This window comes from Labeo rohita, chromosome 8 (genome assembly GCF_022985175.1).
Source record: "Labeo rohita strain BAU-BD-2019 chromosome 8, IGBB_LRoh.1.0, whole genome shotgun sequence".
NCBI lineage: Eukaryota > Metazoa > Chordata > Actinopteri > Cypriniformes > Cyprinidae > Labeo > Labeo rohita.
In genome coordinates this window covers 28504398-28528865 of record NC_066876.1, presented here as the reverse complement: position 1 = coordinate 28528865, position 24468 = coordinate 28504398, and the positions used below count along the sequence as shown (strand labels likewise).

Here is a 24468-nt window from a genome sequence, read left to right as displayed (position 1 = left end):
GTTTTCTGCTTCTGCTTCCTCAATATACAAGTACATGAACACAAAAATAATCTCTAGAACTGCTCTGAGATACACTTCATGAGCATATCAGATTTCATATCAGATACAAACAGAAACTTAAATGTCTTCACAGCAACCCATCAAAATAAAAGTTTGATTTATCTTGAAGAAACTGTGACAGAAATATATTACTTCACGCAATGAGTAGCACTACTACTAATAAAATTATTAAAACATTATTTTAAAGGAATATTTACAACAAAAATGTAAATACACAACACAATAACATAATAAAACATCAATAAATTACTTAATAAATTAATGAAAAACAAAATTTGTTAAAAAAAAAAAACCCTGAATTTGAGGGGGGAAAAAAAGTATTTCATAGGGCCTTGAAAATGTAATTTTAGACTTCTTAATAAATTGCTTTTTAATTGTAAGTGTCATGATTTCAAATAATAGGTTGTTTGCAATCACGTGATTCTGAGGACGCGCGAAATGCAGCTGGAGGGCAGGAAGTGATTTTTCTCTATAGGAATCAATAGCAGAATCTCAAAATGACTATGTTTTCAGTTGTTTATGGAAATCGGTCAAATCGAGAAAATTTATTTTATATCGTGTATGAACATCTGCTGTTGCATAAGATGGAAAAGGCAAGAAATTGACAAAAAAAAATGGGAAAAGTGGCTTGTAAACCTGCGTCTGCGGTCAGAAGAAGAAATCAGATAATGCTTGTGTGTGCGAATGGTTAATAAAAGATAAAAAATATTAAGATATAAAGAAATATATAGATACAGGGTGAGACAGTGAGAATTCACTCAATGCTAAATGCCACATACATACAATGCAAATAAGATTATATTTGCAGTTGATTACAGTTGAACCTTGTGAGATTGCGATAAATTGAAGTGAGTCACAGCTTTTTAGTGACTATATGAAAGCGCTATTTGCTCGCTTTCTATGCTATAATCAATTCAGAATTTGAAAATAAATATATCCTGCATCCTTCATATAAATGTGGGAATCGCTTTCGAAAGAGTTTGTTTGCTATCAGGCTTAGTTGCGTCGATGACAGACAACTGAGGCAGCTATTTCAATTTAGTTGAAAAATCACTCCTCTTCATAACATAAGGATCACATCCAACATATGTTGTGATTTTCTGTTTATACATTTCTCTTGTACAGTACAGACATTCCTCCATCTCATCCGTTATGCTTTTTCAGTCACTCCTGAAAGTTTGCTGCATGTGCAGGGTTTTGTGGCTATTGGTCCTGTTAGCAGCACGTAAAGAGAAACTTTTATTCAAATTCCGATCTGATTATAGAAAGCGAGCAAATAGCGCTTCCATATAGTCACTAAAAAGCTGTCACTCACTTCAGTTTATCCCAATCTCACAATGTTCCGTTATAATCAATGACGCTCTCAGAACTACAAATACAATATCTTACATTGTGTCTACGTGTGGCGTTTAGCATTAGGTGAATTCTCACTGTCTCACCCTGTATATATTTATATATTTCTTTATTAATATCTTAACATTATTATATCTTTTCTTAACCATTTGCACACACGAGCATTATCCGACTCTCCTCCTGAACACAGACAGAGGTTTACAAGCCACTTTTTCCTGCGCTTTTCAGTCAATTCCTTGCCTTTCCGCCCTTATGAACAGCAGATTTTCATACATGATAAAAGATATTTTGTGGTTTCTCGGTTTGACCGATTTGAGCATCCATAAACAACACAAAACATAGGCATTTTTGAGTTTCTGCTAGTGATTCCTATGGAGAAATATCACTTCCTGCCCTCCAGCTGCATTTCGCGCCACAGCAATGTCGTCATGTGCAAACAACCTATTAGGCATTCTTTTTGATACATTTATTTTTAATGTAACGATTAAAACAATTGAGATTAAGAGTCTAGAAAAATTAAAAAGTAAAAAAACGGAACCCAGATAAATTACCATGGAAAAAAGTCATTTGGAAATTTGGGGAAAAATAAAATGGGTTTTACAGGGCCCTAGATGTTGCCACGTGGCACGTCAACTTTCAACATAATAACAGGAAATTTAATTTAATTGACCAATTCAGTTAATTTTGAATGTGAAAAATGTATTTATTAAATATGATTAAATATATAAATATAATTCCATTAGGTGGCTTTCTGAACATTAGTTATTCAGTTCCTTCCATCCATCCACCAAACATAAAGTATCAGAAAAAAATAAATATGAATTGTCTATCATCCATCCATCAATCAATACAAAATTTTCTAAAAAAAAAAATAAATAAATAAATGAAATAATAATAAATTCATATATATATATATATATATATATATATATATATATATATATATATATATATATATATATATATATATATATATATATATATATATATATATATGTATATATATATTTTATCTATCAATTAATTTAGTGTTCAAACATAAGAAAAAAATGAAAAAATTAAAATACATGAATTAAAATACATGAATTCTATCCATCCATCAAATCTGAAAAAAATTAAATATATGAATTCTACCTATCAATCGATCTATCCTTCCATCTATCTATCCTATAAACCTTCAAACTTCAATACTTCATAAACGTTCTTTTTTAAAGCTTTTAAACACATTCACTCCGCTTTTCCACAATTCATTTCTATTTCCTTGGATTCAAACTCACATAAAACTCAATTAAAAAGAAAGGAATTTGAAAAGTCATTCTCCAATCAGTTCTGAACAGCATGTTACCATATGTTTACATGAGTACCAAGACTAAAATTTGTAAATTAAATATTATTGCCACTTTATGACTGCAATTTGATTTTGAATTCAAAGCATCTTTGCAAAGAATGGCACCTTACAAACAACCCAGTGAACAGGTCAAAGGCAACAGTGGAAAGGAAAACTCTCTTAGAAAATAAGGGGGGAAAAAAACCTTGGGAAAAGCCTTTGGGAGACTCACCTGGGGAAGCCCATCTCCTCAGGCTGGCACAGTTTTAAACACTTTTACAAAAAAGCATAGACAAATGTTAATCTAAACAGAGTGTAATCCAATCACATAGTATGAATTAATAATAATACAGACTTAGCTGTCGTTTAATTAAATGACTTACAATAAACTAGAAATCTAGGCTAAGTGCAATTTGAAAGGAGTATGACAGACACAGCTTGTCGTGGCCGTTAATTATAGTAACATGTAAAGTAAATCTGCAGGTCTCATGAGGGTGGATTGGTGAATTAGTCTCGGTTCAGTAACTGTGGCTTTGCCTGTCTGGCCGATGGGAGCAGGAGGCACTAAAATGACAACAGCACTCCGCATTGATCCTAGGAGAGCGGCAGTCTCATATCCTGAGGATTCAGAAGCAACAGAAAGCCCCGACCGGCGAAAACAAAGGTCACCTTGAGCTGACCACGGCGACTTTCGGTACATATACTATGACTCAGGAAAACTCACTGATTAGCCATTTCATTATCTGATTCGAAGATAACTAGCTCATACGGTTCACAAAAGGGACAGATTACATAAAGTACTACAAGGAATTAATCAAATCATATAACTGCTGTCTACTTAGCTGGTGGGAAAGCGTTCAAGTGCTGCAGACACGATCCCTTTGAGCCAGCTTATATGAGTAAAGGCTGTGTAATACTGTTTACAGGATTAATATTGCGATGAATGCACAGGATGGGACCTGCTATCATTCTGACTCTCCTCTGGGCCTAAATTATCAGGCTAGTTTAATATGCTGTGATTTTAAAACAAATCATTTTGTAACAACTCCTGCTGGTTCATTAATGGCAGTATGAATGATTATAACAGACTGAATGAATAAATGAATCAATAGAGAGTCTGGTTTGTTGATTTGATTATTCTGAAAGTTCTTTAGGCCTCTACTCATTTTCTTTTTATCATTATAAAATGTTCAGTCCCCACGACTGGGTATCTCTTTGCTTGCAAATTAGTTAGCGCACACAATCTAGGCCAGTTACAACTGTAATTATTTATCACATTATCATTTATTTACACTGTAAACATCTATTAGTATGCATTTAGAAACTTCTGGTTTTGGGACAGGATTACTTTCTCTTGTCGGTCCACTCATTTAAGTAAGCAGCAATGCCGGGTAGGAACGCAAACAGAACGCTGGGACGTAAAAAAGTAACATAAAAGCAAACGCGCATGAAGGTTGCGCTGCATAATTCATGCGCCGCTCCTTTTAGAAACGGCAAATTCATCAGGACAATGACGGTTGACAGAGGAGCCGCTGTCTCTGTTCACCTTGCTACGTTCAACTTCCTCTCCCATCCGAAAAACAGCACGGTGGTATTAAAGATACACAGTGTATTGGAGACTGATGGGCCAGTCAGGTTCAGGCCACTTTTTCAGTCACCTAAAAGCAGATTTGTCATGAGCACCTCACTTTACTGTACTGCTAATGTTTTTTGGTGCGGATGGATGAAAACAAATCCACTGAATTCAGCCTGTCGAGCGCCTGCTTGTGACCTGAGCAGCCTGGTGCAACAAAAAACAGGAAAAATGGCATCAACACCAGCGGTTCTGACATTTAGGGAAGCTTTTTCATGTACTGACATTATATGGAAACTGCAGGTTAAGGGGTGTATAGGTGGTATTTTGAAAAACCAAACGTTGCGTTTGAGGCCTTTCCAAAAACATCCTTCTGAACAGATCATTCTCTCATTTACTTACTATTCCCTATACTGAATTCCACATAGTGGACACATAGTGGAACAAAAACTAAGCACCTTTTTAAAAACCATTCAGTACACTTGCTGTCAATTTTGGTAACACTCCTGGGCAGCTATTTCCAGTCAAGTACAACTCATATCTACATTAAGGTTCAAGAGTTTGGTCTCACTACATTTTTTTTTTAAAGAAATTAATATTTTTATTCAGGAAGGACACATTTAACTGATCAATAGTGTCAGTAAAGACATTTACAATGTTATAAAAACTTTCTATTTATCAAAGAATCTGGAAACAAGTATCCTAATTTATTTAGCAATACAACTGTTTCAACTTTGATAATAATGATGAAAATACATAAATAAAAATGATGGTTGATCACCAAATCAGCATATTAGAATGATTTCTGAAGGATCCTGTGACACTGAAGACTGCAGTAATGATGCTGAACATTCAGCTTTGCATCACAGAATAAATTACATTTTAATATATATTCAAAAAGAAAATAGTTATTTTTAACTGCAATAATACTTCCAGTGCTGTTAAACAATTAATCGCAATTAATCACAAGCAGAATAAAAGTTTTTGTTAATTAATGTGTGTTACTGTGTATATTTATTATGTACATATAAATACACCCACATACAGTATATTTTGAAAATATTTACATATACATATTTATATTCATATAATTTACATTATAAATATTTAATATATAAACAACAATTTTCTTATACAGTATATATACACACACACATGCATGTAGGTGTATTTATAAATACACAGTAAATATACATAGTAAACATATACATTATGTAAATAAAAACCTTTATTTAGTTTGACAGTACTAAATACTTCACAATATTGCTGTTTTACTGTATTTTTTTTTTATCAAATAAGTGCAATCTTGTTGAGCACAAGAGACTTCTTTCAAAAACATTTAAAAAATCTTATGAAATTCAAACCTTTAAACAATAGTGTAAAGTTTCAGAAAGTCCAAAATCTATCAAACCATCAATGTTATTAATTATATGTCATCTTCAGTAGAGGTCGACCGATGTATCGGTTTTGCCGATTAATCGGCACCGATAGTTGATTGCCGGAACTATCGGTTATTGGCAAAAATCCATGCCGATAGTTTTTTCGGGTTAGATCCGTTGCTGGAGCGGCTGATAAGGTCCTCAATTATACAGCACAGTCCCTACAGTCTTTGTTATACAACAGAAGTATTGTTCCTTGTTAGAGTGTGTTAATTTAAACATTTACTGATAAATTTTAAACTTTTAGTTGCTTTTGTTAACATTAATGAACAATGAACTAACTGTAATGATCAATAGGCTATATAAATATTATATATATATATATATATATATATATATATATATATATATATAAAGATATTAATATATTAATATATTAATATATTTTTATTTATTTACAAAGTATGGTTCAGTAGGCTACTTTTTTTTTTTTTTTTTTTTTTTTTTTTAAATAGAAGAGCACTATTTATTTTCTGCTCAGTAGCCATTTTAAAAACTATCGGTCGATTAACCGGTATCTGCCAAGTAGGTCCAACCTACTTATCGGTATCGGTAAAATCCAATATCGGTTGACCTCTAATCTTCAGGTGATAAATGAGTATTGGTGAATAATTCACCATATTTTTTTTTCCATCTATGTACAATCCTCTAAGTTAAAATAATGTTACTTTATTACATTGATTATATTATATTGATTACTCAAGAAAGATAAAACGCTTGAAGAGTTCATTTGCAAAAAACGATAAACGTGTAGAGTGCCGTGCAATATTCTTTACACATAGCGTGATCTAAACCCTAAACACATTTTGTCAAAAAACCTGATATTGTCCACTTTCAAGGCATCGCAGTTTCACCTCTTACTGCAGAAACTGACAACCTCCCTTGTTGTTTGTGAACAGAAGCCGATAAGTTCATTTTAGCGAATCAGCGCGCTGTATTCAGGTCAGGTGACAAGGCTGGCAGTCACTTAGAAAAGATACGCTAGCTGAGAGGAGTTTCATCAAAGCTGACTAAATGCGATTGAAAATAATTTCAATGAACTTGATGAACCAGAGATATCTTCTTTAAAGCATAAAAGGAAAATAAAAGCTGAAACTTTTTCACAGAACCTTGCAAAAGGGTGTAATCACAACCATACAGTCTATAACCACAACGTTTGTCAGGCATCTAAATTGTCAGCTGATGAGATTACAAAGAGAAAACTAGTGTTTTGTTTTGTTTTTTTAACTCTGAAACATGAAATGTGGAATTATCTGCTTTTGCACTCATTACACTCATTACCAATTTGCATAATTTTCCTTGCAGTATTTCTGAAGAGGTTAGGAACTTGTCAAAATAACTTTGGTGCATGTAGACTGGTTACAAAATCTGGGTTCAAAAACATAACTATAAATGGAATTCAATTTTTCACGTTGTTCAGACAACATTATAGAGCGATTCTGGACACAGCAGTAGATATAGAGACGTTAAACATTGCAAAGGTTTGTTTCTTCTCCTTGTCCTTCAGCATCGGACAGCACATTGTGCTACGAGTATCCAGACAGGCATCAGAGCAAAGGAGAGCACTACAACTCGAAATAAATGAACAATCACTTTGAAGGACCTTGGAAAGAAAATAAACCGAATCAGATTAAAAAGAGCACATTTGCAAGGAGAAACAGAAGTGGTATCCCATCAGTGGGCTTTTCAGAGGGACACAGACCACCTGGGCTCCGCTCTCGTCTCTTCTATCAGTCCTTCATACTTATTTTCTGTTCATTCTCCATCCGTCTTTCATCTTCCCTCCAGAGTCCATGCTCTCTTTTCCTCTCTGTTCATCGAATCTCACTCGCAGTGCTTTATTATTAAAGCGTACGGTCTAAGACCCCAGTGACACCACGGAAGACAATGAGCTATTCTACTCTGTCACTGTAATCAGATGAACCAATAGAGAGGAGGAGAATCAATGGTCACCTCTGACCTGCTCCCAATAGGTCTATGGACAAGCAGATGCTGGTGACTTTAGTTTTCATGAATGCAGGTCTTGTGTTGTGCTTTTTTATTGTTGTTATGAGATACTGTTAAAAATATGAGCTCATACTCACTGTGTTGGAAGGGCGAGGGTGCTGGGCTGGACTTTGGGTCTTCTTTTGGCAGATGTTCCCATCTGATTGGCTGAGCGTTTGAGGGACTGCTGGTTTAGTAGACTGGAGGCCAGACCAGCATGGTACTGTAACTACAGAAAGAAAAACAGATGTTCATGTACTAGGGCTGCATTATTAACACATTCGCCTGATTATGACTATTTAACTCCATTTATTTGAACTTTATCTGGAATACACATCAATATATAATATATATGTACACAAAAAGTAAACAATTATTACAATTCATGTAATATGGGCCATTCTACAGATTTGGAGTTGGAAGTCAGAGTCGGAACCATCTTGAAAAAAAAAAAAAAAAAAAAAAAGTGTCTTTTCCCACAAATTTTGTCTGTATGAAAATTGTAACGTAATTGTAATTATGCAGTTAATTCTCATATTTTATTTTCAGAAAGTTTTGAAATATTTGTCCTCTTCCCAAATTTGTCAATACCAAAGTACGGTAATATATAATTTAATAAGAAAAGTTAAATTGACCTATTAAGATTTAGCTTACATTTTTCATGTAAATAATTTTATTAAAAAGTTTTCAGAGGTAAATAATTACAATTTTAACAATATTTCAAGTGTGATTTAAGAGATTTGTTGTATTTTGAAACCAATTTTTCTTTAAAAAATGTAAAAGGCAAAAAGTTGATCATACTGATTTCAAAGTTAAGGATTCATTAGTTTGAATATACTGTACATTAAACCATCATAACATCTTAGTTCATAATTCAGCATACTTTATTGTTGACAAAACATCCAATGTTTCGGTCGTGACCGCACATTTTCGGTAGTGACAGTAATGTTTTAGTAGCGACCACATCACATTACAGAATTTTAACTTTAATAGTTTTAATCCATTGGCTGAGACTGATTTTTAGCTACACCCCTACATTTATGATCTTAAGCTTTCAAAAAAAAAAAAAAAAAAAAAATCAGAAAGTTTTTTTTTTTTTTTTTTTTTTTTATAAATAATGAAACAATATGCAAGAAGTATTTCAATACATTTTCATACGTTTAAATTAAGCCGTTATAGGGTTCAGGACAGCCTCCCAATCACAAGTACCCCCTAAATAATGATTTTGCATATATTAAGTTTATTGATATTTTAAATATTACTGTGTGTTTTAATAGACAATAAAAGGATCTTAGTAAACATCTAAGATTGAAATACTTTAATGCTTTTAAATGCGTTTTTTGGTTGTGGGACAGAAGTTTGCACCAATTCTGTAGAATGGCCCATATTTGTACATCAGAAGTGAACAATTTATTACAATTAATGTTATATTTTAAAGTACAGGGTGGGCCATTTATATGGATACACCTTAATAAAATGGGAATGGTTGGTGATATTAACGTCCTGTTTGTGGCACATTATAAGTGGTCAGAAACTTGTAAATAACTCATGAAAGAATAAAGTTACGTTAAAACCAAGCACACCATTGTTTTTCTTGTGAAATTCCCAATAAGTTTGATGTGTGATGTATCCATATAAATGGCCCACCCTGTACAGTTCAATTTGAAAATATTTTAAAATGTAATTTATGAAGGCAAAACTGAATGTTTTACTCCAGTTTTTGGGGTCACATAATTCTTCAGAAATCATTCCAACACGCTGATTTACATTTTTCAATGTTAAAAACAGCTGTGTCGTGGTACTCCCGTGAACGTGTGTCTAAGTCAATGACACAGAAAAGAAGAAATTGTTGAATAAAGTCATTATTTTTGTTTTCTTTGCACACAAAAAGTATTCTCACAGCTTCATAAAATTAAGGTTGAACCACTGACGTCACATGGACTATTTTAACAATGTCTTTACTACCTTTCTGGGCCTTGAAAGTGTCAGTTGCATTGCTGTATATGCAGGGTCAGAAAGCTCTTTGATTTCATCAAAAATATCTTAATTTGTGTTCCGAGCGTGAACGAAGATCTTACATGTTTGGAATGACAAGAGGGTGAGTAATTAAAATCAGAATTTTCATTTTTGGTTGAATACTATCCCTTTAACACCAGACACCGGACTCTTTAACTGGCCATCTACACAAACATATCGACCTTCTGCAACTACTCAAAGATTCATGGCCAATAGGTCAAATTTGAGTCCCAGGGTGACTGTAACAAGCCCTGAATTCAGAAACTCAGAACACGAGTGTCCAGAGAATCTTCTGCAGCTTTACAAAGAACAGCAAAACAAGTAAAAACGAAATCATCACAGCCTAACTGGGCTTTTATGAATTGTTTACCCAAAGCACAGTTCCAATCTTGTCAACAATCTGTTCTTCTGGGAGAAAGCACAGTTGCTTGCATATAGTACTCCATCACGTTTTCCTTGTGTTGCTCCTCATCTCCTGCCCACCTCCTCCCCCTCGCCTCCTGTCTTACTATGTAACGTAACATGGCGCGTGTAAAATCTTTGGCTTTGAAGTCACAGTATGGCAGAAGCCTGTCAATAGCTCTTCTGCTCATGTGATGAAACCATGTGAAAGGTGCCCGCTACCCAGAATGCACAGGTGTAGCACTATGTCACTCAAGTCAGGACAGATGTGAATGGATGTGACAGAACTCTAGACCTGATACTACAGATGTCATTCTGCATGCTTAAAGAGCAGGTCATATGGGTTTTCAAAAAATAGCTTTTTTTTATGTTTGTAACGTAGCTATCCTGCAATGTAAACAGTCTGCAAAGTTGTTATTCAAAAAAAGTCTATTAAACATAAAGATAGCGTCTCTTAAAAGAATGAGTTGTTATATTTTTTATATTCTACATCACTGGGTAAGACATGAAATATGAACACTCTGACCTGCCGACAAACACTTCCGCTAGTTAGCATGTTTACATCTGTGTTCTGCGCTGTGAAAGCAAGTTTGTTTTGTTTTCATTGCCGTAAGATGATGATCTGAAGAATCAGTGGTTAAAATTCATTTTTCCACGATACCACAGCAATACATTTTGAACCTTTTGTTGTGTGCTCGTCATTTTACAGAGGACAGCTTTTCTAATCTTGGCTTTTATCTTCTTTGGCTTTTAATCTTCATCATTTGGACCAACAAGCATTCTAATATGTGATGTATAGAGTAGTACATCTAGCACATCTAATAGAGATCTAATAGAGATGTACAGAGTTCTAATATGTGATGTATACCTAAGGCAGCTTTAGGTTTCCAGGTAAACCACGATGCTACCGTCTTGCTGAAATGGTTCTGATAATTCGCTGTGAACGCACTATTTTCTAAGAATGTGTCGATTAATGGAGGCTGTTGTTGTTCTAAATATTTCATTTAATAATAAAGAATATAACTTATAAAACATGTAGTTTAGGTCCTTGATTCTGATTGGCTGAGCACACTTTTTGTCAAGGTTCCCATGGTAAATTCACATTGCAGAGGCTAAATATGATTTCAATCACGACATCAAAAACAAAAGCGGACTTCGCTTTTGTACTCCTCTCTGTACCAATTACAACAGGGTTGGCCAGCTGACCAATCAGAGCAGAGTAGGCTTACGGAAGGATGGGGTTTAAGCTGTTGTAAATTACTCTACAAACATACACCTTTGTTTAAATTTGTATGTTGCTCAGCAACCACTTTGTTGCAACCACAACCGTTTCTAAGGAACTACATTGTTTGGCCGAAGAATAATGTTTTTATTAATATCATTACACTTTATTTGCTCCGTTTTATAAAGCGAAACCTTGCTATGTATATGGAATAACAGTTTTATAAAAGCAATAACCCTGTGAAGCCGTGGTTTACGCTGAATTTATAACAGCTAACAGCTTCGCGTCGTACCTAACAGCACCCCTTCAGCAGTTATAAATTCACTGTAAACCACGGCTTCTTGGGGCTTATTGCTTTATTAGACATATTTTGGTTTACGAACTTGAAGCACTATAATATTGTTTTATGTAAAGGTGCATGCATCCGGGTTGCCAGGTTTTTACAACAAAACCCACCCAACTGCTACTCAAAGCTAGCCCAATCGCGATTCGAGGGGGTCCCCCGTTAAAAATCACATTCTGAGGTGTAAAATGCACACTTTTTGTCAAAGTTCCCATGGTAAATTCACATTGCAGAGGCTAAATATGACTTCAGTTGTGACATCAAAAACAAAAGCAGATTTTGTAAAGTTGCTCATTCTACTCTGGATTTAAGCATGAAAATGACCTCAAATATAAATTAATTTCATAGTTTTGCCTTCAGTTAGATTAGGTTATCAAGACATTTGGGTGTGATATAGCTTGTTTTATGTGTGTCCGAAAAAACATTGTCAACTAAGTTACCCACTAGAAAACCTCCCCTCAAAAAAAGAAATGATTTGTCCCATTCTTGCATAATTTGCATAGTATGATGACATTTCCTCTAGAAGCACATGAATAAAACACTAGAAGTTGTTCTCTCTCTTTCCCCCAATATTGGTTAAACAAGCAAACCTGTGTCAAGAGTGGATTGACTGTCAACAATGTTACACAAGTATTATTGCTGCAAATTTTAACAAGACAAAATAATTAAAACTTATGTTTTGTTTAAGAAAATATAGTTCTAAACACACCATATGCTCAGTAGTTCAGTTAAGTATAGGCCCAAAATATTAAAAATGTCAACTAAGTTACCTGTCAACTGTGTTACCCAGTAAAGGTAACATAGTGGACAGTAGCAAACATAGATGGTATTTTATGCACATATTCCAACAGATCACGTTTATTTATATAGCACTTTATACAATATAGACTGTTTCAAAGCAGCTTAGTAAGGTCATGTTTGGGTTTTTGGAAAAAAAAGGAAAACTTTTTTCTTCACGTTGTCAAATTCTAAATGTACCCCTAATTATAGAATGACCCAAATACTGGGAAATTGGTTAGCATTGGCACCTATGGTTCTATGGTGTACTTGATTGTAAATCAACTACTTTTAATAATGAGCAACTTATTGCTTGACGAACTACACCTTCAAAGTATCTTCTCCAACACCGCTGCTCTGTGCAGTCAGCTTGCTGGGAAACCTCAAGAAAATCAATAGTCCGCGAGCAACACGCTGGTAGCGAGCGAGGCCAGTCGTAACACAAGCAGTGACAAAAGCGATCTCATCAGGCTTCAGAATTCATCGGCATGCACCCCCACACAAACCGGGCTCTTAAATTAGAGCTTGCATAGGCCCGTGCCTCATTAATTGCTATTAAAATATTCCTCCTATTGAGCTAATTAGCCATGTTCCGAGGCAGCGGAGTGACGTTCGCTGAGTGAGAAGCAGACGGCGCAGCACTCCCCCTGTTTAATTTGGCTGACCAAAGCAGCTGTGTTAACGGGGAATTATTTTAATTAACTGAATCTCCTTTTCGTAGCTAATGAGCCGACTTGGTAAGGGCCAGATCTTGTACAAGCGTAGTGTGTACGGTGGGAAGCTGGGCTCCAGCTGTATAAAAAGCCCTTGCTAATAAATAAAAAGCCTACATAACAAGGTACGAAAAAAAACAACACACACATAGAAGATGCCGTCAAGATGGCTCAGGCGTTTTTGAATGTCAAGTGGCTTGGTGCATTAAAAACATCCACATCAATCACCATTGGTTTAAATTTTGGCCTCTGGTAATTGTGTAGTTAGTGTTACACAAAAACAAAAAGAGAGACAATTTTAGAGTGCGATAATTTAAAATTCTTCTGACAATATGACTGGATGATATGCTGAATGTTTATGACATATCTGTGATAAGATTTCTGGAACTGGAAATGGTAAATTCAATTCAATTATGTTCAATTCAATTCAAACGGTCAGTTCTGAAGAACTGATATGCATTTTTTTTTTTTTTTAAATAAAATACTTTTTACTGTATTTTATATAAAACAGTTTGAATATAAATACTTGCATTGATTAAAATAATGATAAAAACACCACTGTATAGCCAATAGGAAATCAAAAAAAAAAAAAAAAAAAAAATTTCAAGAAATATTTCTTTTTCTGTATATATTTTTGCTGCTTAATATTTTTGTACATACTACCATAACATTTTTAAAATCACTCAAAAGTTTGAGGTCAGTAAGTTTTTTTTTTGAAGTAATAGTACTGCATTAAACTGATCATAAGACATTACAATTATTATTTCAAATAAATGTTTTTTTAAAAACTTTCCATTCATCAAAGAACCCAGAAAAAAAAAATGTATCTTTGTTTCCACAAAAATATTAAGAAGCAAAAACCCTTCAACACTAATAAGAACCATCATTAATAACTGAGCACCAATAATAATTGATCAATCTTGGTAAGCATATGAAATTTCTTTCAATAAAGTTTAACCTATTCTTATGTATACTCATCATAATTTTCTATTATAATGTCACCTGCATCAATTCTGGTATAAAACACTCATTTAATAAACACCTGGCATATTAAATAGTCTCATCCCACATTTTTCTTGTTGAAAATCCTATAACAGAAGTAAAATGGGTTGCAAACTTCTGTGACTTATACACATAAATATCAAAATATACACTGAAAATTGTCAAAAGGCTGAAAAAAAAACAAAAAACAACAACTATGCTGTCCAGCCCTAAAGGGCTTATGTATTTCTGTCAATTAGAGGAACGCAATGCAACATCTACAAGACAAAGCCTTGAGTCTCAAAGAGAGACAGTAGGAAGAAAAAAAAACACTGAGGCAAAGGACAAAAGACGTGGAGGACAGTGGAGAATGAGTACAAAAGAGAGAGAGACTCAGAGGACAAGACAGGCATTACCCAGAATGCTGTCAGGCAGCTGAGAGTGTCATCTCATTGGGGCAGTTGAAGATTAAAGCACGGGGTCAGAATCTGACTTGTGAGAGGATGCACGGGACAAGCACACACAATCAATGTCACCGTCAAATGGAACAAAACAAGACAGCCTCTTTCACTGGAAGCAGACACAATCACAGAAGCGCAAAAAAACCATTGCATGGTGCTATAAAATATTATCAAGCTATAATGCAGTCGGAGATGTTACACACCCCATTTTAAATAAGACCGTTCACAAATGCAAATGCATTTCAAGGAAACCTTTGGAAACTCTTTACTTGAAGGCTGTGTATGTATGTATTAATCTGATCAGAATATCCTCTACTATACTTTTTTGCATTTTATCTTTAGAATAAAAAAAATAGATTCATAAAAACAAATGGTTTGAGATAGAAAAATTTAGAAACATTATAAATGCCTTTTTTTAAAAAAATAAATAAATTAAAAAAAAAAAAAAAAAAAATGAAGGGCTTGATGCTTACTTTTTCCCAAAGGAACACATGTGCAAAGTTGAAAAATGTAGAAGTACATTAACAAAATTTAGGAGCATGATAAAAATTCATCAAATAATGTGTTTTTCCTTAATAAACGGATGCAAGGAGACAAGTACAAGCACAAAATTAATTACATACGATGTAAATACAAAAAGTACACTAGGTTTTCAAATATTTCAGCTTAAAACTATATGCAGTAAAAACGTAATATGATATTCAATTATGTACACTGCCTTTATTTTACTTAAAGGTGCAGCCATGAATGAGTACATAATAATATACAGTAATTCACAACAAAACATAATTGTAATTATGATGAAAATACAGTTAAAGTCAAAAGTTTATATACAACTTGCAGAATCTGCAAATTATTATACCAAAATAAGAGTGATTATACAAAATGCATGTTATTTTTTCTTTAGTACTGACATGAATAAGATATTTCACACAAAAGACATTTACATATAGTCCACAACAGTTGAATTTATAAAAATGACCCTGTTTCAAAAGTTTACATACACTTGATTCTTAATACTGTGTTGTTACTGGAATGAACTACAGCTGTGTGTTTTGGTTTTTTTTTTGTTCATGAGTTCCTTGTTTGTCCTGAACAGTTAAACTCCCTGCTGTTCTCCAGAAAAATCTTTCGGATCCCACAAATTCTTTAGTTTTTCAGCCCTTTCCAGCAATGACTGTATGATTTTAAGATCTGGGGGGGTCAAAACTTTTTGAATTTCAAGGTCAGGGAAAATTAAACTTATTTTGCCTTCTGGGAAACATGTAAGTATCTTCTGTAGCTTCTGAAAGACAGTACTAAATGAAAAAAATATGATATTCAGGCAAAAATGCACACATCATTCTGTTCAAAAGTTTTCACCCCTGGCTGTTAATGCATTGTGTTTCCTTCTGAAGCATCAGTGAGTGTTTGAACCTTCTGTAATAGTTGCATATGAGTCCCTCAGTTGTCCTCAGTGTTAAAAGATGGATCTCAAAATCATACAGTCATTGCTGGAAAGTGTTCGAATACACAAAAATGCTGAAAAACAAAAGAATTTGTGGGACCTGAAGGAACTATCACTAAAAAACAAAAACAAAAAACACAGCTGTGGATCATTCAGGTAACAACACAGTATTAAGAATTAAGTGTATGTAAACTTTTGACTGGGGTCATTTTTATAAATTCAGTTATCATTTTCTCTTGTGGACTATATGTAAACATCTTTTATGTGAAATATCTTATTCAGGCCAGTACTAAATACAAAAAATAACATGCACTTTGGATGATCCCTCTTATTTTGGTAAAACAAATTAACATTTTGCAAGGTGCATGTAAACTTTTAACTTCAACTGTATATGCTTAAAGTAAACAGAGTAACATTTAAAAACTTCCGATACTTTAAGGCCTTTAAATTTTTTTTTGTTTTAAGAGAACAGGGCATCCTCCATTACCATTTTTCAGATCTCTGCAACGCTCCGACTGCAGTGCATCTCATTCCTGATGCTTTTGCATTTAATACCATAAGCAGACCTAGAGGACTAGTATTTATGCAAGCGAACGTCTCTGCATTATTCCATGCAACTAATTGCACACGCCTATCAAATCCAATATCTATTCAAAAAGGCTTCGCCAAGGAGGGAACAGCAAAACCATGTAACGAATATTAAGTACAAGTTGAAACAACTCTCTTTGATCAATCGCCGCTTGTAACTCTGCACTGAAAAATGATGAAATGACTGTTTGTATGAGTGCATCTTTATCTAAAATCCCCCCCAAAACTTTACATAGCCTTGAGGGGAAAATAGTCTCAATTTGTACAACTAACTTCTGCTAGCTTTTGAGAGGTAGACTACTGGGAGAATGTAGAGAGTGTGGGAAGGCCAAAATATAAATCACATTTAACTTATACTAACATTGTTTAATTTATAATTCAATTTCTAAAAGCTATGGCCAGTTGCAAAACCAAAAATTGTGTCATTTCAAAACAGTGAGATGTCAGCTAATGTGGCAGCTGGAAAATGGATAAAAACATTTGCTAAATGCCAAATTAGATCTTTAGAGAGTGCAACTAAATATGCGATTTAATATAAATCTAAACCCCTGGGACTTACAGCGCTGAATCAAGCAAGAACAGCTCATCAGTAACTTGAATAAACGGATAAACTGACACAAGACACAGCAGCAGCTGAAAATATTACATAAATGCTGTTACATCCATATGCATAATCTATGGTCACAATTTAGTCACAAGCGATAATTAAAATATTAATCCCCATGCAATGAGAAAAAGAAAACAGACACCTCAAGACTGGGAAGGTGGAAGAGGGAAAGAGAGATTGACGGGCGGAGAGAGGAAGAGACAGCAATGCTGCAGTCAGGGGGTTAATTAATTTTTAAATATCAGCCAGAGATCACAAGGTCTAGGGTATTTTCTATGCCTGGTTCTCATAAATCAGGGTTATGGGTAACGCAAATGAGATGAGACATATTCCATGCAGGAAACCCATTTGGATTTAAACAAGTTTCTACAGGCAGTGATTGAATAAGGAAAGAGAGGCATGTGATATCAAAACAGTTTTAAAGGAACGGTTCACTTAAACGTAAAATTATGTCTGCTTTATGCTGTTGTTCTTGGGGTTTTGTGGGTTTTTTTGTGTTTGTGTGTGTGTTTTTTTTTTAATAGGACTACCATAAAAGTAGTTCAGATGACTTCTCAAGTCAACTGACAGCTCACTGTGACGAAAAGACCAAATTTCTGTCTGTTATCTGTTATTCAGTGTAGGGGTGGGCGATATGCTAATTTTCATATCATCCTATCATCAGCCTGTGAGATCGCCAATACACGATATTATTGTGCTAATTTATTTAATTATTTATTTAGTTTCATTGCCGGCAAATGAACCAACACCAGCATACGGCTAAAAGCAGCCTAATGTTTTCAATATGACTTAATTTGTGTTTAACATGATAACAATTTAATAGAAACATTGTAAGTTACTAATGCTTACATTTCCTTATTTATTCAAAAAGCAGCTACAGAAAACGAGCAAAGAACATTTACAGATTCATTTAGATTCTTTTATACAGAGAGTAAAGTACCAAGAAAAAAAAAAAAGTACCGTTGGGTACCATCACCCCTGCCCCATCCATTCCCCCTCTCCCTAATGTTTTAAAAGAAGTCTCTTCTGCTCAGCAAGCCTGCATTATTTTGTAGATTTAAAACACATGCCTGATTCAAGAAGGGGATCTTAAAGGGATCATCGGATGCCCATTTTCCACAAGTCGATATGACTCTTTAGGGTCTTAATGAAAAGTCTCTAATATACTTTGGTTAAAAATTCTCAATGGTAGTGTAAAACAACACCCTTTTTACCTTATCAAAATCAGTTCTGCAAAAATCATCCCATTCTGAGGGACTGTTCCTTTAAATGCAAATGAGCTCTGCTCACCCCGCCCCTCTGTTCTCACTGTGTTGGTGCTGGTCTGAGAGACTGTTTACTTCAGCCGCATTTAGCGCGTTTAGCCGCAAAACTTGCTAACTAGCACATTATTAGGAAAGGTGATTGCAGAAATTCATAAAAAAAAAAAAAAAAAAACCTTATACTCTGCTGTAAGTGAAACAGGATCACGGATGATTTGCGCAAACATAAGACGCATTTATGTAGATCGGGAGGCGCATTCCCTTCACAAACAAATGTAATCCACTGCATCTTCAGCAGCTCAGATGTCGGGAGTTCATTCCTAGTTCCCAGGATTGATGGAATACATATGTAGTCACAATTTTGTAATCACAATAATAGTAATGTTCTTATTTTATTTTTGAAATAATGCCTGTTGTGGTCATTGCATGTGTATTTCTTTCACACACACACCCAGTTTTTATTAAAGATCTATTTTTGGCATTTTTTGCCTTTATTGAGATAGGAAAGATCAGAATTGACAGGAAGTGAAGTGCCGCCGACACACACACTTGCATATGTGGTTTATGGGAACTCTCCATAGGCGTAACTGTTTTTATACTGCACAAACTGTATTTTCTATCACCCCAACCCAAACCTACACCTAAACCTAGCCCTCACAGGAAACTACTGGTAAATTGTCAATTTCATAAAACACTGTTTAGTATGTTTAAGTGTCCTCATAAACCATGGTTATGCTGTAGTACCTATGCCATCATACACATCCTTACAAACCATATATACCAGAAAACACACATGCATACAAAACAGCACTTTTATGTGCTGAAGGATATGCATTGTTCTAATGCATGTATTAATTCATACTAAATTTCAAATAATTGGAATGCCCAGAAAACAAAGCACATATTTCCCCATGGCCTCCTAAACAAACAATTTAAATGAACATTCACTCATGAATGGCAAACACTGGAGAGAAAAAAAAAAAAAAAGAGACATATATATATCAAAGGTTCTCGCTTGTCCCTTGCTCTTTTAATGAGGAATTAGCAGGCCGAGGCGAGCGGAGACCACGGTTCTTTCAACTTTACACTCCCTTGTCTTGGAACTAATAAGGAATCCAAGCTTGCTAAAGTTACCACATCAAACATTTTTCTCAGAGCAGTGCATTTTCAAAAGGTCGCTGCTTTTTCCCCGGCCCCTCTTAGTTGTTTCTCGTTCTTTTCCACCCTTTTTCGTCCCTTCGCGCCACGCTGATCTTTAAGACTGACCAGGCTATTAGTCCTCCCTGGCACAGCAATTGGCAGACACATGCTCCATCATTAACTGCAGGGCCGAAACATGTTGTGATGGCAAGTCTGCCGCTCTCTGATCTTATTGTGGGCTCTGGGTTTGAGGCCTGCCATTTGTTTCTTCTGACAGCTTCGTTCAAGACATGATTAAAGCATCTAACCAGCTGCACGGGTTCAGGACATTGAACCATGTGAAAAGCCACGAGCCTCTGCAACATTCACAGCATTCTTTTGATTAGTTTGAGGGCATAAAAAAAAGTTTTAGTGCAGGCTCTGTGATTATATATAAATATCCATAATATAAACTCTGACACAAGGGATTGACTTATGATATAGCTGTCGGACATCCAGCCTAGTGGCAACTCTATTACTAAAATCAAGATGGTCTAAATGCATAAAAGTAGATTTTAGGTTAAAAAAAACGTTTGCGTATTAATTTTAATTTTAATTATTTTAATTAATAATTATATTAATGTTAATTCTTTTAATACATTTATTTTTAAAAAATGACATCTTGGATGCATTATTTCAGGTTTGACATCACTGATGCCAAAAACCAATGGTTTTGTCGAATGTCACGTAATCAACTACCATAGGGATAGTTCATCCAAAAATGTAAATTCTTTCACCATTTTGGTCTTCACAATTTTATGGAAGCCCACCACTGAATAAAAAAATAAAAAAGGTAATTGTGACTTTTTATCTTAAAATTCTGACTTTCTTGTTTTAACTGCAAGTTTACATATCGCAATTGTGAGGAATAAAGTCAGAATTGTGTAATATAAACTCGCATTTGCGAGTTATAAAGTCAGAATTGCGTGACAAAGTTGCAATTCTGAGAAATAAAGTCAGAACCGACTTTTTCTCTCAAAATGTTGACTTTTTCCTCAGAATTCTCATTGTGTATTAATAAGTCAGAATTGTGAGATATAAAATTGCAATTCTGAGTCGGCGCTGATAACCTTGTGGGATATACGTTACGCTAGGGGTGTCCCGAGTTCGAATCCCGGCTCGAGGACCTTTCCCGATCCCGCCCCCTTCTCTCTCTCCCGCTTTGCTTCTTGTCAGCTATGATCTGTCCCATCTTAATAAAGCAAAAAAAAAAAATAATTGCAATTCTGAGAACATAGTCTTTTTTTCCCCCTCAAAACTAGACTTTATAACTCACAATTGCAAGTTTATTCAATTCAATTCAAGTTTATTTGTATAGCTCTTTTCATGATACAAATCGTTGCAAAGCAGCTTTATATAAAATGAAAGTTTCTACAATATATTTAGTAGTAGCTTACTAGTGGTGACTATGTCAAGTTGACGTACATATGGCAGAGATGTACGGTAAATATCAGTTAATGACGTAATCAAACAGACAATGAACACTATTAACAGTAATGAATTATATCTTGTAATCAAAAGCAAAATTCGGTAGTGCTGTTTATCGTTTCTGGGTTGGCATCATCTAAGGTCCTCCGAGGGGCTTGGCATCATGGTTTATATCTCACAATTTTGAGAAGAAAAAGTTGAATTATGAAAAACAAGCTTGCATTAGTGAACTTTTTTTTTTTTTTTAGAATTGTTAGATAGTCACAAACTTTTTTATTTTTTGTTCAGTGTTGGAAACAAGCTTCCATACAATATTGACTTTCATTGTATTAACAAAAAAAAAAATAAAATAAAAAAATAAACGAAAATCATGCAGTTTTGGAACAACATGAAGATGAGTAAATGATAACAGAATCTTCATTTTTGGCTGAACTATCCTATATATTTTTTTTTAGGAGATTTAAAAGTGCAATTCTGAGAACATTGTCTTTTTTTCCCCTCAATATTGGATTTCATAACTTACAATTGTGAGTTTATATCTCACAATTCTGAGAAAAAAATAAACTGGAAAGTACAAACTCGCAGTAGTGAGAAAAAAAAAAAAAGTACAATTTTAAGGAAAAAAAAAGTCTGAATTGTGAGATTAAAAAGTCGCAACAACTTTTTATTTTTTATTCAGTGCTTTTTTATTTTTTTTATTCAGTGCTGAAAATGAGCTTCCATACAATATTAACTTTCACTGTATTAACAAAAAAAAAAAAAAATTATAGAATAGTTCAGCCAAAAATTAACATTTTTTATCATTTACTCATTTTCATGTTGTTCCAAACCTGCATGATTTTCATTTTTTCAGTAAAACTTTTTGAACAATGTTTCTTTTTTTCTTAATACAATGAAAGTCAATATTGTATAGAAGCTCGTTTCCAGCACTGAATAAAAAAAATAAAAAATAAAAAAGGTTATTGTGACTTTTTGTCTCACAATTCTGACTTAAAAATGCAATTCTGAGAAATGTAGTCCTATTGTATGTTTCATACAATATTGACTTTCATTGTATTAACAAAAAAAGAAACATTGTTCGAAAAGTGTTTTACTGAAAAAATGTATTAAATGAACTATACTATTAAATTAAAATATTGTTTCACTGAAAAAAGAAAAATGAAAATATGAAAATCTTTATTTTTGGCTGAAATATCCTATAAATATCCTATACATTTTTTAAATAAAAGGTGCATTTTAATTATTTTTTTTTTTTTTTTTGTAAATAATATTTATAAAAGTAAAATAAATTCAATACTGACTTTCACTGTATTTCACTGCATTTTTTTTGCAGTGCAAAATACAAAAATAATATTTACAAAAGTAAAATAAAATAAATCATAACGAAAAAAGTTAAATTTTACTGGCGTTAGCATCAGCAGCCTTGGTGGATATAATATAGCAGGAATTAAATAAAAAATAAAATACATCTACACTGTTCCCGCAGCTCATCAGGAGTCTTAGCGCTGTCTGAGCTGGCTCAACTGTATGAATATGATTTGAATTCTCTCCATGTTCTAGAAGGAAGTCAAATGTGGAATTTCTTCGAGATTACATCCAATCTGAATGAAGTGACTGCTTATGTAAAGGTTCATTGTAAAGTCCATGTCCAAAGAACAGAGATTTTTCTTTAATACATAAGCAAATTACAACCTTAGCAATTTCACACAAGTGGGGCTAATTTCTGCTTCTTAATCTTTTGATCTCATTAGTTGTCCAGTTGTGCAAGCCGGTCGCTTAAGAAGAAGAATATCAGAGCGCCGTTGGCAAAGTGACTTTGTGAAAGTCAACGAAGCCTGTGCCTCATTTTACTCACAGAGTTTCTTTCACTCATGATGCATGCTCGCATGTTATACGAAAGACAATTAAAGGGAAACATGTTTGGCCCTTGGTTACTAGCTGTCACTCACCATCGCTTATTGCCTGATGTGTTTGGCTCCAGAAATCTCAAGGTCTCTTCCTTCCTGAGGCTTTGGCTTCATTAAATGGGAAGTACATTTGCATATTGTTACTTGTAATCTAATAAAGTGTAAAAATATGGTGGGCAGAAACCAAAAATAACCATTGCAACAAGCAGATTTCCCAACTCACCAATTATTTTATAGTGCATATGATTCCATATACCATATATCCAATATCAAGTCATATGGACTATCTTTATGCTCCTTTTTTGTCTTTAACATAATAATATGGGGCTGAAACCTCATGAATGTCTTTTCATTGTGTCTAATGTTTCTAATGTTCAGAGAAGGGTTTTTCAGAGAACTAAGTCAACGGGTGTACTTTCACTCTACCCAAGTTTTAACCCATGAGACACAAAAATAAACTCTCAGCTTAAACAGAGATTAAAATCATGAAACATTTCTGCAAAAAATGGAATGTCACATAATTCATGTGCTCCTGGCAGGCCCGGGTCTGCTGGCACTAGGGGAGCTCGAGTATTTATAGATGACAAAATAACAGCTTGATGTCTTAACTGTGCAAAGATACAGGGATAAGCAGGTGCTTAAATGTCTCTCTGTGCACCCTGACATCTATGTTGTACTGACAAAGCACAGCCATGTTTTAAATATAACTGTCATGAAACAGTCGTTTCTCAAGATGGGCTTCCAACTGACAATGAAACAGACTCTAAAGTCATACAGTCGGGAAGATCCTATGATAAATGGAAACTTAAAGGGGTAGTTACCCCAAATGAAAATTCTGTCATTAATTACTCACCCTCACGTCATTCCAAACCTGTAAGACCTTTGTTCATCTTCAGAACACAAATTAAGATACTTCTGATGAAATCCAAGAGCTTTCTGACCCTGCATAGACAGCGACACAACGACCACGTTCAAGGCCCAGAAACGTAGTAAGGACATTGTTAAAATAGCCCAAGTGACATCAGTTATGTTATAAAACTACAAGAATACTTTTTGTGAGCAAAGAAATCAAAAGTGTCAGAAAGCTTTTTCTTCAATCCCCGCATTTGGGATTGTTTGAAGCCGCATTTAAACTACATTTTGGAAGCTCAAAATCAGGGCACCATATCCGTCCATTATAAGAAAAAAAAAAATGCTGAAAAGTTTTCCCTCAAAAAACAATTTCTTAACAACTGAAGAAAGAAAGACATGAACATCTTGGACGACAAGGGGGTGAGTACATTATATGTGAATCTTTGTTTTGGAAGTGGACTTCTCCTTTAAGACTTTTGTAGAGAGAAGCAGCAATACCAATGCTGTCCAACACTGTGGGACAAAAGCTGGTCAAGTGATCTTGA

General features: G+C 34.3%; 1 protein-coding gene across 1 annotated transcript in view; it reads right to left on the bottom strand.

The window, feature by feature from the left end:
* med27 (mediator complex subunit 27) overlaps positions 1-24468 on the bottom strand; it is an 82615-nt gene that overhangs the window by 49642 nt on the left and 8505 nt on the right. The window contains exon 3 of the mRNA XM_051117471.1: positions 7837-7967. Within this exon, the coding sequence (XP_050973428.1) occupies positions 7837-7967 (131 nt within the window). The remainder of the gene's footprint in view (positions 1-7836; positions 7968-24468) is intronic.